Source organism: Halyomorpha halys, unplaced genomic scaffold (assembly GCF_000696795.3).
Source record: "Halyomorpha halys isolate HHAL.00 unplaced genomic scaffold, Hhal_1.1 Scaffold386.1, whole genome shotgun sequence".
NCBI lineage: Eukaryota > Metazoa > Arthropoda > Insecta > Hemiptera > Pentatomidae > Halyomorpha > Halyomorpha halys.
The window spans coordinates 32,039-49,770 of record NW_027114263.1 but is presented as its reverse complement, the minus strand read 5'-3'; the positions used below and the strand labels follow the sequence as shown (position 1 = coordinate 49,770).

General features: G+C 38.0%; 1 protein-coding gene across 1 annotated transcript in view; it reads left to right on the top strand.

The window, feature by feature from the left end:
- Positions 1-13,272: 13,272 nt before the first annotated feature.
- Positions 13,273-17,732, top strand: part of LOC106682057 (uncharacterized) — a gene marked incomplete at its 3' end in the record, with an annotated part of 32,293 nt that continues 27,833 nt past the window's right edge. The window contains 1 exon segment of the mRNA XM_014422695.2: positions 13,273-13,977. Coding sequence (XP_014278181.1) covers positions 13,291-13,977 — 687 coding nt within the window.

The window sequence follows — 17,732 nt, the reverse complement described above, 5'->3', positions numbered from 1 at the left end:
CGATATTATTCCTTCCATAATAAACTCCCTAACCACCCAAACCCACTCGTTTCTAACCTTGCTTCCTCTTCCATTCCTGGCAATCCTCCAAGGCGCCTGAAAAGAAGATGGCCTCGTGACCTTATATTGTAAACTGTTTTTAGAGTTCTACTACTGGATAGTTTCTATACATCCTGTATCATATTATTATGTCATTATGATCAAATTTACTGGTTGTATTTTTTTTATACAGTTGTAAATATCAACAAATAAATTAAAAAAAAAAAAATTCTTGAAGTGCCGCGTGAGGTTCAAATTTCTTCTTGTTCTCTTCAAGAAATTCCCCTGGGAGATGTATAGAGCAACCATACAGCGCCTCAGCTATGCTAGATACCGTTGGCAATACTCTTGTCCAGTTAACATTGTTTAGGTGAGCTGTGATGGCAGTCTTTAATGTTCGGTGCCATCGCTCTATGCAGCCATTGGATTGTGGATGGTATGCCGTCGTCCTTTTCCGGTGGATGCCTAGCAGGGTTGTGAGCTGATAAAATAAATTAAATGCGAACTGTCGTCCTTGGTCTGTTGTGACGGTCGTTGGTACACCGAATCGGCAGATCCAGTTCGTATAAAATGTTGTTACACTTTCTGCTGTTATACTTTGTAGTGGGATCGCCTCTGTCCATCTTGTATGGCGGTCTATCATGGTCAGGCAGTACGTGCAGCCATCTGAAGGTGGTAGAGGACCAATTAAGTCTATGTGAATATGTTGAAAGCGGGCTGTAGGCTCGAACTTTTCTGTGAGCGTGACTGTCTGTCTCCTAATTTTTGATTTTTGGCAAGCAAGGCAACATTTAGCCCATTCACCGACGTCTAAATTAATACCTGGCCAAAAGAAGCGTTGTGTTATCATTTTTCGTGTAGTGTCTATACTGGGGTGGCTGAGGTTGTGAATCTTATCAAACGCAGATCGCCTAAAATCAGTTGGCAGATAAGGTCTGGTCTTGCTAAGTGACGTTTCGCAGAGGATAGACCTATCCGTTCCTGGTATTTCCATGCTTTTAAATGTTAAGATAGGCTGGTTCTTTATCCGTTGAAGTTCTTCTTCCTTTTCCTGTGACTCTGAGGGTGCGACGAAGTCGTCAAGGATTAGGATCTCTTATATTCTTGAAAGCGCATCAGCCACTCTGTTGACGTTTCCAGGTTTATAAAACACGTCGGTAGTGAATTTGCTAATATAGGTGAGCCAGTGGGTCCTTATTGGCGACACGGTTTCTGATTGAAGGCATGTGTCAGCGGGCAGTGATCTGTAATTATATAAAAATTCTTGCCCTCTAATAGGTGTCTGAAATGTTTAACTGCTTCATATATGGCCAGTAATTCACGGTCATAAACAGAATATTTTTTCTGAGAATTACTTAGCGCCTTAGATAAAAAGCTGAGTGGTTGCCATGCATCGTCCTTCTTCTGCTGCAATACTGCGCCTATGGCTATATCCGATGCATCGCACGCTATGGATATTTCAGCAGTGGGGTCGGGGTGATTCAGCTGGGCAGCCTCTGCCGAACTCTTCTTTGTTGCTTCGAATACTTCAGTTGTCCTCATATCCCACTCAATCGGTGTTGAATCTTTTTTTGGTTTTCAGTGAGTTAGCTCGTTGATGGGCTGCTGTATGATAGCCGCATTCGGTAGACAGGGCCTGTAGAAATTCACCATACCCAGAAAGCGACGGAGCTGGCGAAGGTTCTTTGGCAGCGGGTAGTCTAATATGGTTTTCACTCTATTGTCCAGTGGCGTTATGCCTGTTTGGGTCAGGTCCTAGGAATTCTAATTCGGTTACTCCGAAAATACATTTGGTCGGATTGACAGCGATACTGTACTTGTCCAGTCTCTGTAGGACTTCCCGCAGATGGGTTTCGTGTTGCTCTTCGTTATCAGACGTGTTGGTTAATAAATAACACTAGATTAGAGAGACAAGGTTTTTTATTACTCATAAACTCTTCTCATTACAGTTCACTCACACTAGGTATAAGCACACAATATGGCGGGGGAAACATACATGCGTATATGAATTCTATATTTCTTAATAAATTTAGGATTACAATATTAACACCCCCCCCCCATAATTCTAAATTTTGAAATACAATTAAAGTCAAACAACCAAAAAATCTAAAATATTAAACCATTATTTTCAACATTAACTTTATGCTTAAGACCACTCAATGGATTATTTAAGAAATCCGCAATGTTTTGATCAGAAGCAATATACTATACACAAACATCATTATTTTTTATATGTTCTCCAATAAAATGATGCCTAACATCTATATGTTTAGATCGATCATTAATTATAGAGTTTTTAGACAATTCTAATGCACCAATGTTGTCACAAAAGAGTTTAGTAGGTCCACTCACTACACTAGGATTGATTTCGGATATCAAATTCCTGATCCAAAGCAGCTCTTGAGGAGTGGAAGAAATACTCATATACTCCGCCTCACAACTTGATAAGGCAACAGTTTTCTGCTTCTTGCTATTCCAAATAATTGCACCACCTTGGATTAAAAAACAATAGCTTGTGATTGAATATCTATCATTTATTTTATTTCCCCAGTCAGCATCACAGTACACCTTCAAATTCTCTCCTCCGTCTCTTGAAAAAGTCAATTTATAATCTACCGTACCTTTGATGTATCTCAGTAATCGCTTCACAACATTCCAATGTAGTCTTCTATAATTATTATTGTACCTGCTGAGAAGGTGAACAGCAAAGGTGATGTCCGGTCAGGAAACTTGAGATAGATAGAGCAGGCTACCTATTGCTTCTTGATAAGGAATGTCCCTACAATCATCTTCCTCTTCTTTCTCATTCTCAGTGAATTCTAGTCCAGGTTCTATGGGTTTATCCTTCTATTCTTAACTTTATCCATATTGAATTTTTTCAGAATTTGCTCTTCATATCATTTTTGGGAAATGCTGATTTTCCTGTTGACACGGTCTCGAATAATTTCCATTCCAAGACATCTCTTGATTGCTCCTAAGTTTTCATCTCGAAATTCTCCTTTAATTTTTCTTTAATTCGGGAGGTCAAAACTTGATCATTATAGAATAATATAAAATCGTCAACATAGATTGCTATTATTAGACAAGATTATTATTATACTATTATTATTCCTCATAATGTAAACGCAGGGATCTGCTTTCGACTGTAGAAAACCAATATCTATTAGTTTATCATGTATGTTTTTGTTCCAACAACAGCCACTCAGTTTGAGTCCATAGATGGATTTTTTGAATCTCCATACTTTCTCTTTTTCGGCCTCTTTAAGGAACTCAGATGGAAATAATAGCTCGCTTCGGGTTTGAAGGATTGATAAGTCTGTATGCTTTACAGTCATCAGGATACCCAACAAAAATGCATTCTTCAGACTTGGTATCCAATTTTTTCCTGTTTTCCTTAGGTATAAATCTCATGGCTTTACATCCAAAGGTTTTGAGATAAGATAAGTTAACTTTTCCACCTGACCAAATTTCCTCCGGTAATTTATGATCGAGAGCTTTAGTAGGGCTTCGATTTTTAAGATAAGTGGCTGTACTCGCTGCTTCTCCCCAATATCTTATATCCAGACCTGAGTCTTCTAACATGGTCCTAGATTTCTCAATCATTGTGCGATTAACTCTTTCACTTACACCATTTTGTTGAGGAGAATAAGGTGCAGATTTTTGATGGACAATCCCATGCTTACGTAAGTAATTTTCTAAGTATTTATTAGTATATTCCTTTTCATTATCTGTACGTAATATTTTTATCTTAGCCTCAAGTTGTTTTTCTACATCATTTTTGAATTCTTGAAATTTATTCATAGTCTCATATTTGTTCTTTAATAGATAAATAAAAGTCTTCCGACTAAAATCGTCAGTAAATGTCAACATATATCTAGCACCACCCCAAGAGGGAACACTCATAGGTCCTCACAAATCAGAGTGTATAAGTTCTAGCTTACGTAATGAATGCACACCCCTATCTTTTTTAAAGGGTTCTCTGTTTTGTTTGCCTTTGATACAAGCTAAACAATCACTGTCACCATTATCACTGAAATCCATTCCAATAGCAGAACTCTTTAATTTATTCATAGAATATCTATTTAAGTGCCCTAATTTTTGATGCCACAGATAATGAGGCAATTTTTTAAACTGTTTAATTTCATTAGAGTTTCCCTCTACATTTACAGCCTGGGGCTTTCTTATTTTATAAACTCCTCCTTCATTGTAAGCAGTCATCAGCTCATTTCCGATTATGTTACTGGTCACGGTAAAAAACAACTTTATAACCTTTATCTGTCATTTTACTGACTGATAACAAGTTAGTCGTCAGCTGTGGAACATACAACACATCCAAAACATTAATATCTCTATTACGATTAACTAATCCAACAGCTTCTGATATGATTTTTTCATTGTTAGCTACTGAAATCTCTTGCTTGTTTTCACTACAGTCACTTAACCAATGTTTGTTCTTGGTCATGTGTGAGGTTACACCAGAATCAATTATCCAATCGTTGCAGTCTGATATCACTGATGATAACGCAGCTAGTAAAGTCGATTTATTATTGTTGTTTACATTCTTTTTCACAGAATCTTTTTTTCTACACTCAGTTGACTTATGTCCCTTTTTCTTGCAATTAAAACAAATCAAACCTTCTCGACAATTCACAGAAATGTGACCCGGTTTTTATAATTATAGCAACTCACTGTAGGTCGATCACTTTTCTTGGATTTTGTGACCAAAGCCGATTCTTTTCCTGATTCCTCCTTAGAGGATTTTTGGATAAGCACTGATCTAATATAATCTGATGTAGTTTTGACACCTGGGCTCTCCATACCCATTATCGTAGGCTCATACTCCTCTGATAGCCCACTTAACATAATAACACCAATGAATTCGTCATCAAGGCCAACTTCTATAGTTTATAATTTTTGAGATAGAGACATAATCTCATTTAAGTAGTCTTCCATGCTACTAGAATGGCTTAAATCAATACGAAAAAGTTTTCTAAGAAGAGATAACCTTCTTGGCAGGCCCTTGTCTTCATAAGTATTTTTTAGCTTTTCCCAGATTTCCTTAGCTTTCTTGCAACATTTTACAATAGGGTAAAGGGATTCATCAATTAATAAACAAATTTTGGCTCTAGCCTTCGAATCCATCTTCTTATCTTCATCTTCTCCGGTGACAGAACCCCACAAGTCCTCGGCAGTCAAATACATCTCTGTCGCGAATTTCCAAGAGTTGTAATTTTCCCTTCCGAGTAATTTTTTAACTCCAGGTGACCAACTAGTGCTGTTTTCCATGTTTTCTTCGAATCCATAGCAAAAAAATAGCCAATAGCAGTTGTGTTCACGTGTACTCGGCTTGATTTACACTACTTACTTCGATTACACACAACTCTAAAAACACGAACTTTTATTGTCTCTTGTATGTCGTGGCCTGGGCCCATAACCAATGTTGGTTAATAAATAAAACTAAATTCGAGAGACAAGGTTTTTTATTACTCATAAACTCTTCTCATTACAGTTCACTCACACTAGGTACAAGCACACAATATGGCGGGGGAAACATACATGGGTATATGGCCCACATGCCTTCTATATTTCTTAATAAATTTAGGATTACAATATTAATAAGATGCAATCAGAAAATCATCCAAGAATTTGTATAAATAGGTCTGGAAGCTTTGTCCTGCGTTCCTAAGGCCAAAGTTCATTCGATTATATTCTATTAGGCCAAACGGTGTTATAATGGCCGTCTTCTCTCAGTCTATTTCTACGACCGGTATATGGTAGTAGGAGCGGCGTAGGTCAATCTAGGAAAATATTTTCTTCCCATGCAGTTCCATCGTGAATTCCCTTAGGTTTGGCACTCTGTACTGGTCAGGAATTGTTTGCTTATCTAGCGCCCAATAATCGCCACATAATCTTAGGCTTCCATCTGCTTTCTTCACCACGTGTAGTGGACTTGACCAGGGACTCTTTGAATGGCGACAAATATCTTCTTTTATTAGGTTCTTGATCTCCTTCTTTACTTCCTGGTATATTCCGGGCGCAGTCTCCAGCAAGTTGCTGCATCTTTAGTAGTAACTGTGACGGGGTTTGGACTCCTAGCGGGATGTCTTCTAATAGTTTCTTTATCCTCAAGTTTTCTGATTCTCCGTTGGTCTGTAGTAGCCTGGCCTTCAAATTTTCATAGGTCTGCTTAAGAGGATCCGTTATAAGGTCTTGCACGTGTATTAATACATCCTGATCTATATTCGGGATCAGAAGTTGGAATTTTATGGTGCCCTATGTGACCATCGAAGTCGAGAATACGACCTCGCAGGTGGCGAACCATAACACGGGGCTGTTCCTCCAGAACCGTGGTATTCTTGATACTGGGTCTTGATATGCATTGTTTTCCTGAGGATCCCTTCTCTGTCTTTTCGTCTCTTCCCTTTCCGTCTCTGAATCTCCTGCCACCTCTCTCGGTATTTCTTGTTCCTTCTTAAGTCTTCCTCTGGATCATGTCGGGTTTCTCTGCGACGGAAGAATCACGTTGGGGTCACCACTTGCCAGGATGTCTTGTCTTAGGCGGTTCTCCAGCCTGATTATACACTTTTCAGAAGGCCCAAGACAAGGCGTATTCATTAATAGGTAAGTAAGGAAGGCCGTGCCAGGGGATGAGCCCTGGACACTGACTCAGGTAGAGGAGGTTTAAGTTGCCGAGATGATGCGAACGGACTAGAGCCGAGGAGAGACGGGAAATTACACTGGTTGTCGAGATGAAGCGGACGGACCAGTGTAACCTTTAAGGACTAGGTTACAATCATAGTTGCCGATATGAAGCGGACGGACTAAGATTGCTGGAGAAAGGGAGAGGAGATAGGCCATCGTCTAGGGTGAGCATACTAAAAAATCAACTCTTGTGAGAATAGATTGGCAATGAACTCTATCTCAAGTAGAATGTACGTTTAGACCTGGAGAAAAGCCTTGATTTTACGGATCAATCCCGTTGGCAATTAAAGGGTAATCGTTTATCACTGAGAATTCATTCTTTTAACTCTACTTGAGATAGTTCTGTAGACTCTTTTTGGTCAATCTCAATTTATTTTATAAATTACATTCTTACATATTACATATTAACATATGTACATTTGTACAAGATATCGTATTTTTATTATAGTAACATTATATACAATCGCTTAGCTTCTTAGACATTTGTAGTGCTGGCCCCGGGCGGGTTATAGCGGCACTCCTTGCTCGCTGCCTGCTACATATACAACCGTCATTTCGTTTTTCTGCTGTTTGGGATCCTTTTCTCTTCGTTCGCCATTACTATTGTTTCGAGACTCGTTCAATAAAGACTACTTAATCTCCCTTATCTTTTAATTCTTTCGACTTAGAACATGGTTGTGAGTTTCATCCGTAATTATGCTTTTCTTACAACTCTAGATTTAACTCTGGGCTATGTTTGCCGGGCCAACATATCGTTTTCCTACTGTTTGAGGGGCTTAGGGTATTTATAGGGATTGAGAGTGCGCGGCCACCACTTTGTTTCCTTTGGTTTACCCCACCACTTATCGAAGGGTCAGGTAACTCCTTTTTATACACTAACCTTTCTCCACCATTTAGTTTTTCATGCAACTTGAGAAAATTATGATTTTGAAAAGAGCTGGGTGTTCCCGGTCGCCATTTAGTTATACTATTGTATCAAGTACTTGTGGGTTTTAATTGGGCTGAGTGTGCTCGGACGCCATGTTGTACTGTTTTTGTTTACCTCTACCATCTATGAAAGGGTTAGGTAACTACTTTTTTATAATATAACCTCCCACCGTCATTTTGGTTTGTCAGCGACTTGAGAGACTCAAGGCTTAGATAGGAGCTAAATGTATCCAACCGTTATCTCGTATTTCTGATGTTTAGGATCCTTTTCTCTTCGTTCGCCACTACTATTGTTTCGAGACTCTTTCAATGAAGACTTCTTAATCTTCCTTATCTTTTAATCCTTTCGACTTAGAACATGGTTGTAACTTTCATACTTAATTATGCTTTTCTTACAACTCAAGATTTTGCTCTGGGTATGTTTGCCGTGACAACATATCGTTTTTCTACTTGTGGATTTTCATGGGGCTGAGTGTGCCCGGACGCCATGTTGTACTGTTTTTGTTTACCTCTACCATCTATTAAAGGGTTAGGTAACTACTTTTTTATAATATAACCTCCCACCATCATTTTGGTTTGTCAGCGACTTGAGAGACTCAAGGCTTAGATAGGAGCTAAATGTATCCAACCGTTATCTCGTATTTCTGATGTTTAGGATCCTTTTCTCTTCGTTCGCCACTACTATTGTTTCGAGACTCTTTCAATGAAGACTTCTTAATCTTCCTTATCTTTTAATCCTTTCGACTTAGAACATGGTTGTAACTTTCATACTTAATTATGCTTTTCTTACAACTCAAGATTTTGCTCTGGGTATGTTTGCCGTGACAACATATCGTTTTTCTACTTGTGGATTTTCATGGGGCTGAGTGTGCCCGGACGCCATGTTGTACTTTTTTTGTTTACCTCCACCATCTATTAAAGGGATAGGTAACCTCTTTTTAATCTCCCTTATCTTTTAATCTTATCGCTTTTGATGTCTGTTGTATTGTTTTTAAATTTTCTTTCCACCATATGTTTCTACTGTTTTTTTCTGGGCTTATGGTTTTTGTAGGGATTGAGGGTGCGCGCCCACCACTTTGTTTTGTTTTGTTATCCATTAAAAGGTCAGGTAACCATTTTTAATATTATAACCTTCATCCTTAATTTTCCTTAAAACAATAATTGTGATTTTGCCATGGGCTATGTGCGCCAACCCACAACACTATTAGGTCGACAGGGTACTATTTAAGTACTTTTTATTTAGTTTTATAAAGTAGCATTTAAATAGACGAGTTGTGATGTTTTGTAATAGTGATTAGGTGTAAAAGTTCAGGCTTATAGTTTGACACATAATCTATCTATATTGTAATAATCAATATTAACATTCTAATCTGTTTTCTATGTCTTCATTTATTCACTCATCGTCATAATCCCTTGGCTCAATGTCTATCCTACTTAATCCATCTCTTTAATCTTCCCTGGAGGTTGAAACGGCAGTGGTCCAGAAACCTATTGTGAATGGCTATTCTGTAGGTTGGGCATTCGCCAAATTTTTCAACCTCACAAGTTCTGAGCGTGGCGGCAAGCTCCCTCGCTCAATTTTTGGCTATTAACATTGTCGGGGTTGTCTGACCTTAGGTGGTTCTCCAGCCTGATATCCACATTACAGAAGGCTTACGACAAGGCGTATTCAATAATAGGTAAAAAAGGAAGGGCCGTACCAGGGGTTGAGCCCTGGACACTGACTTAGGTAGAGGAGGTCTAGGTGAGAGATTCTGAGGTAGAGTAACAGTTCTAGTTGCCGAGATGAAGCGGATGGACTAGAACTGTCAAGAAAGGAGCCAGCTTACTAGTTGCCGAGATGATACGGACGAACCAGCAAAGTGATAAGGCTAGATACTGCTCTAGTTGCCGAGATGAAGCGGACGGACTAGAGACGGGGAGAGACGGGAAATTACACTGGTTGCCGAGATGAAGCGGACGGACCAGTGTAACCGTTAAGGATTAGGTTACAATCTTAGTTGCCGAGATGAAATGGTTAGTCCGTCCATTGTCGGAGAAAGGGAGAGGAGATAGGCCATCTTCATGGGTGAGCATGTTAAAAACAACTCTTGTGAGAATTGATTGGCAATGAACTACTCGGAATGCCAATATTCTTAATAGTAATTTATATGTTTAAGATGTTATTTTATATTGGTTTCGCATATATACCTGTGTATTTAACACACAAGCACACCATTATTTGACAACTCTTCCCTGTGCCCTCTCCCACTTCATCCTGTTCTTCTTCAGCCTTCATTTCCGATGGAACTCTCTTGCATCCCTTCCTGAAAGAAAAAAATTCTAAACAGCAGAAAAACGAAATGGCGGTTGGATACATTTATCTCCTGCCTAAACTTTAAGTCTCTCAAGTCGCAGAAAAACAAAATGACTGTGGGAGGTTATAATATAAAATTTAGTTAACTGATCCTTGGGTAAGTTGTGGGGGTGTACAATATGGAGTCCGGGCACGCTCAGCCCCATGAAAAAAGACAAGTAACTGACACAAAAAAAAACAAATCGGTGACCGGGAACATTGAATTCTTTTCCAAATCTTAATTTTCTTAACTTGCATAAAAACCTAAATGGTGGAGAAAGGTTACAGTATAAAAAGTATTTACCTGACCCTTTGATAAGTGGTTGGACTAAATAATAGAAAACAATGTGGTGGCCTCGCACCCTTAATCCCTATAAAAACCTTAAGCCCTGCAAACAGTAGAAAAACGATATGGTTAGCCTATGGCAAAATCTCAAGTGTCTCAAGTTGTATGAAAAGAAAAATTACGGATGAAGGTTATAATATAAAAAATGGTTACCTGACATTTTAATGGATAACAATAGAAATTTGGTAATGGCGTCCGGGTACACTCGGTACACTTTTTTCAACCTTAAGTCTCTCATGAAGCAGACAAACCAAAATGACGGTAGGAGATTATAATATAAAAAGTGGCTAGCTCTTTTATAGGTGGTGGAGGTAAACAGAAAATACAATATGGCGTCCAGGCACATTCATCCCCCATGAATAACCACAAGTATTTGAAATATTAGAAAAATAAAAAGGCCACCAGGTACACTTAATCCCTATAAGAATCTTAAGCCCCTCAAACAGAAGGAAAACAAGTCCCCCAATTTATAAGAAAAGGAAAATTACGGAGGAAGGTTGTAATATTAAAAATGGTTACCTAACCTTTTAATGGATAACAAAAGATATTTGGTTAGTGCGTCCGGGCCCACTCATTTCTTATCAAAAGAAAAGGATCCTAAACAGAAAAAAAACGAAATGACGGTTGGACACACATTGCTCCTACCTAAACAATTTTAGGTATCACAAGTTGCATGAAAAACTAAATGGTGGAGAAAGGTTACAGTATAAAAAGTATTTAACTGGCCTTTTGATAAGTTGTGAGGCTAAGCAAAAGAAAACAAAGTGGTGGCCGCGCACCTCAATCCCTATCATACCCTAAGCATCTCAAAATGGTAGAAAATATAAATAAAGCAAGCAAAACAGAATTTATAAAATTAAAACGATATTTGTACATTTATAACATATATATGATGAACGAGACCAATATCTTGGTTTATTTTTTAGGTATTGCCTGTACAAAATTCGATCCTTTGGGAATTAAATGATGCTTTGTTGGTATCTGCTGAGGAAACTAAATTATAAAGTATTATAGTTCAAAGTGGAAAGTATTACAAGATAAGAGAGATTAAAAAGTCCTACTAATGATATATGCCTAGTAATGGATCTATTTATCTCTCAGTTTGTTTATTCTTTAGGGATTATACAATTTCAAAGTCACCTGTTTAGTTAATCGAAGAGATTAGAAGATAAAGGTCTATTTATAATTGTTTATATTTTAGGTTTAACCAGTTCAGATTATTTACATTGCTTACACTATAAGATTAAAAGCATAAAGGGGATTGAGGTACTCCACGCTTTACTCTAATCTGGCTTGTTGAGTAGACACCTACATTTATTTTTATGTTATTTGTAGTAAGGAGTGATAAAATTACATTTTTGAAATCCGGTGACACACCCCTCGCTTCCAGTGAGCTCGCAGTATGATACAACGTCTAATACAATAAAATATTAGCGCACAATTACTTCTTACTGTTTTCATCCTTTAATATCGTGTCGATAATTCTCGCGCTGATGTGTGTTTCGGAAGGCCCTTTATAGAACCCCTTTGATATCTGTGAAAGGTGACCTGCTTCTATAGCTCATATTACATTTGAAAATATAGTACAGATAATAATGAACCTACTTTCGCCGAAAGTAACATAATATAATTAATAACAGAAATCTTCTTGTAGATGGTACCGAATAAGGGAACAAACATAACGCCATCTTATACACATTGTGTACCACTTTACATTTTTTACATTGAGTCATGACAGCGGCATTTGATCTACTTTTTATTTGCGGATATTGTGGGGTAATGTCCATAGGGGAAATAGTAAATATATGCGTGGTTGTCAAATCCTTCTATTAAACTCAAAGGATAGAATTATTTTGTAGAATATATTATTTTATTTTGAGGTGATTTTGATTTCAAGTGATAAATACAGGATAAGTAATTAAACACAATTAAAGATAGGATGAAATACAGATAGTAGCATAAATTGATTGAATGGTAACGATTAATTACAAGTCGATCGAGGAAGTGCCTTTGAATATCTAGTCCTTGGTTCATAAAAGATGGAAATCACGGAAAGATGTATTGAATAATTAGGTGGGTAGAAAGTATGATTGCACATTGTTCAAGGGAGACGCCACCTTCCTCCTGAGTTCAAATATATTTAAAGTCGTTCCTCTGAACTACTTTAAATATGTTTCAACTAAAAATGTATGGATAATCATGGAACTAGTACGCAAGGTGTTATCCTATGCCGGATGACAAGATATTAATTACATGAGACAATTTTCGTATTCCAACGGGCATAGTTTTAATGAAAAAAGGCAGCTCATACGCAAATCCCACATCTAAGGCTGTGCTTGAATAGATCCCATTTGTTTCTCATTGTTAGTAAATCATCAGTATAATGCAGAGATAGATCAAAAAGGAATGCTGGCCCATGGAAGAGAATAGAGAGGATGGAAAGAAGGAGAAACCGGCCATTAGAACTGGACTGCTACATTACAGGACCAGGCATACATGTATTTGGGAGTAAGAAACCACTCTCATCGATATCATTAAACACATTCTAGATCTAAGCCGAGACATAGAGATTAGAAGGGACAGGTCACTGTTCGTTTCTCCCTAGCCCCACCTTTAAATACAACCAAACACTTAGATTTGGTTGGGTTGATGGTGATTCCTGGAGAAGGTTGATTCGGGCTGCCAAATATCTACAAACCCTATGGAACCAACCGAAAAAAACTATTATATTCTTTATAATATTTAGTTATTTTGAATTACGCACTTTTAGTGAGTATTTATCTATTTAAACTATTCGTTATAAAAATAAAATTTCATGATTTTATTTTTTGTAACTCATTGTTGACAAAGCCATGGAAACTTCCCAATCTCTATTCTACAATCGGGTTTACTCATTATTATTGTTGAATGTTTGAAAGTTGAAAGTTCAGCATAGAAAAACATGGATAAGCCGTGGAACACGAAAAACCCTAATGCAAGCGTCAGAAGAGGAACAAGATCTTCAGGAGGAAATGGTGATGAAAGACGAGAAAACAGGAACGATAGATCAGAAGAAGATGTAAATAGAAGACATGAAGGTAGAGACGGTATACACAGATTAAGAACCACTCCTCCATCCGAAAACAACGATACGAGTGGAAATAGAGCCAGCAGATTGCGTGATGTAATTAACCCAATTAATAACAGTGTAAATAACGGTTCCAACAGACAAGGAACCAGGAATTCACCAAACGTAACACCTAGAATCAGCAATAATGCAGAACCCACATGTAGTACTTCGGGCAGGCATGGTAGGCGCAGAATTACGGATGAAATCGACACAACAACCAATAACGGTTCAAGCGGACAAAGAAACCGGGCATTGCCAGATATAATACCAAGAACCAGCAATATTGCGGAACCTACAAGTAGTACTTCGAGTAGGCAATGTAGTCACAGAATCCTTGATGAAATTGACACAACAACCCATAACGGTCCAAGCGGACAAAGCAGCAGGGCATTGCCAGACATAATACCCAGAATCAGCAACAATGATTCACCTGCTGGAAATGATTCGAACCTACGGAGAAGAAGTCAAGAATTAGAAAACTTTGAACCAATCAACTTGCAAATGAATGCTTATGAACCAGTAAGTTTTTTTCAATACTTCATTGCTATACTTCTATATATGTAACTTTTAATGAAAAGTTCAAATGAAAGGTATAGGGTTTGTAGTGAGAGGGAGCAAGCGGTGCGATCACTACTCACCAGAGCGCTGTACCTCGAGCCTCACCAAAGCTCTCAAATTTACTTAATACTTCTTTTTGTTAATGACATATTGTAATTTTTATATATTAATAATTTCTGTACATAATACTTAGCAATATCTGTACAATGATTAATAAACGAAACCAAAACAATGAACGAACCTTTCAAGCAGATATGTACCGACCGCTTCTCGGTCACAGCCGCATGGACTGGGCCAATAGACGCTACGACAGACTGATCTAGGCCCAAAAGGACGCCAAGCTTTCCTCATCCAGAGCAGTATCGCTATCTACCGTTTTATTGACAAACCAAAAAAATAAAACCTATTTTCAATAACTCTTTTCTTCCTAAAATATGTTTTACTATTTCCTTTTTATTTATTACCTTACATATTTTTTTTTTATTGCATCACTATATTTAACAAATGTCTCGTCATTAATTCTTTAGTCACATCTTTGGTTAAAATATCTGCAAGCTGATCTTCAGTCTGCATCTGCATCTCTGACAAAATGGAATTTTCTGTTGATGTGGCAGGTCTTCCTTGCCCACCATTTTGGATCCAGTCTATAACAGCCCTGCTATCAGAGTGTATATAACTTATGAGTTGTCAGAACTATAACGAAAAAAAAAAGCAAGGTTCAGGGCAGAGTAACAGTACGCAATTAGACTGAAAATAACACTACTATATTTCTGAAGTTATTGCTCCATAAAATCCTTTTAGATGTTTATTTACAATGGCAGGGAGTATTAAGGCGGACACAGTGCCTTATCCTATTATAACTCCCCCCTTCCATTTTATGAAATAATTTTCTTAAACTAAAATAAAAGAAAAATATACTAAGATAGAATTACAAAATACTCAATAAAACGCTATGGTATAATCTTAACAAAACGGTACATGAATAAACTTAACTTCTATGTTACATTTTCTTCATTCACACTGTGAATCTTGTACAAAAATAAAGTATAATAAAACAAAAAAAAAGTATAAAAATATAGAACGATACTTCCACAAAATAATAGAATAAAAATATCATCTCTAAACGCTACTATTACATGAAGAAAAGAAAACCTTTTACACAATTTCTTCGGAAATCAATATAACGCGATACTAACAAAACCTCAAAAGAACCAAAGTAAAATTAGGCACGAACTAGCATTTGCGTTCATTAATAATTTGCTGTGAATGATAGGACAAAAAAAACACAAAACTACTTCTTGAAAAACTCTCACTGCTTAAAACTTCAATGCATTATTGGGTTCTCCTCATAGGGAGATTTAACTGTTCGACATGTACAGTTCTTCGCTTCTTGGGTTCATTATCACTTTCAATGGTAAACACATTGGGCTCCCTAATCACAATCACCCTGAATGGCCCCTCGTAACGTTGGACCTCTTTGCCCCTATTAGTGCCCACACGGCGATAGACAATCGTTCCAATCCCAATTTTATCCGTAACGTCTCTGACATCAGGGTTTTGACGCGCGACACGTTTAGTCTTTTCGCCCTCGAGCCTACTTTTAACCCTATCCTGGTTACCGCAATCGACATGTAGTACTTCAGGCGGGCATGGTAGCCGCAGAATTCCTGATGAAATCGACGCAACAACCAATAACGGTTCAACCGGACAAAGAAACCGGGCATTGCCAGATATAATACCCAGAATCAGCAATATTGCGCAACCCACAAGTACTACTTCGAGTAGGCATGGTAGCCGCAGAATTCCTGATGAAATCGGACAAAGCAACAGGAAATTGCCAGACATAATACCCAGAATCAGCAACAATGATGCACCTGCTGAAAATGATTCGAATCTACGGAGAAGAGGACACGTATGAGAAAACTTTGAACCAATCAACTTGCAAATGAATGTTTATGAACCAGTAAGTTTTTTTCAATACTTCATTGTTATACTTCTATATATGTAACTTTTAATGAAAAGTTCAAATGAAAGGTATAGGGTTTGTAGCGAGAGGGAGCAAGCGGTGCGATCACTACTCACCAGAGCGCTGTACCTCGAGCCTCACCAAAGATCTCAAATTTACTTAATACTTCTTTTTGTTAATGACATATTGTAATTTTTATATATTAATAATTTCTGTACATAATACTTAGCAATATCTGTACAATAATTAATAAACGAAACCAAAACAATGCACGAACCTATCAAGCAGATATGTACCGACCGCTTCTCGGTCACAGCCGCATGGACTGGGCCTATAAATAAATCACCTAAGATGGTGGCCTATCTCCTCTCCTTCCCTCCAGCAATCTTAATCCGTCCGCTTCATCTCGGCAATTAGTAAGCTGGCTCCTATCTTGACAGTTCTAGTCCGTCCGCTTCATATCGGCAACTAGAACTGTTACTCTACCTCAGACTCTCTAACCTCGACCTTCTCTACCTGCGTCAGTGTCCAGGGCTTAACCTCTGGCACGGCCGACCCTACCTTACAATTGAATACGCCTTGTCGAGGGCCTTCTGTAAAGAGATATCAGGCTAGAGAAACCGCCCAAGACCAGACAACCCCGACAGGTTTATTGTTTTTCATGCAAACGGGTATAGGCTGTACAAAGTTTGGTGAACGATAGAAAGAGGGTCGCGAGTTTTTATATTATAGCCTCCCACTGTGATTTTGGTTTTTCTTCTGCTTGAGAGATTTAACGTTTAGGTAAGAACTATGTGCATCCAACTGCCATTTCGTTTTTCAGCTGTTTAGAATGCTTTTCATTTCGTTTGACGCTATTTTTGATTCGAGATTCTTTTGATAAAGACTTGTTAATCCCCAGAAAATTTATCTCCCACGTGAGCACTCTAAAAATCTTGGGGAAAATACATAAAGAAGAAAGCCGCGTTAATTTAAACATGATGGTAGGAAAAAGACCGACTTTCGCCGATGGTCATTGGACCTTCTCACCTCCTCTGAACATAGAAAAGCCAATCAAAGAACAGAAATCAAAAGAAGGAGGAGTCAGAAGGAGAGGGGAGAAAAGGGCAGGAGGAACGGAGTTGAAGGCAGTCTGGGACAGAAGGACAGTTGGGCACAGTCTGGGGGAGATGGAGACTTGAGACAGTCTGGAAGAATAGGGGAAGACGAATTGGAGGCCAGAGTAGGATGTCACTCCTAGCAGAGATTCAGCAACGGCTGCCGGGAGGCTGCGGAGTAGTATACAACTGCCAAGCCGACTGACGTACCAAAACAAGACCTTTTCTTTTGTAATTTGAATGGCAATAATAGAATTAATAACTTAGAGTCACTATAACTATCAAAGATCACAACTGGTACTTCTCAATTCATAATATAATAATTAAAGTATAAGGAAACAAGGGTACCGTGTTCTCTCATAATATTATTCTTTGTAATGTATATATAATTTTTTTTTTAAATAATTTATTTATTGTTATTTACAACTGTATAAAGCAAAGTACAAAGCTCGACTCCGTATGTCCAGATAGGCCTAATAATAGTCATGCAGATCAGTCTTTTGTAATGGATTGGCAATTTAGACAGTAAATGTTGCAATAGTCGGAATCTACGAGCTATTTCTTGTCTTTTTAGTCTTGTATGAGGATTCCATGTCAGTCGTTTGTCGAGATGTAGTCCTAAGTAACGGATCTGTTCGACAGGAATAAGTGGG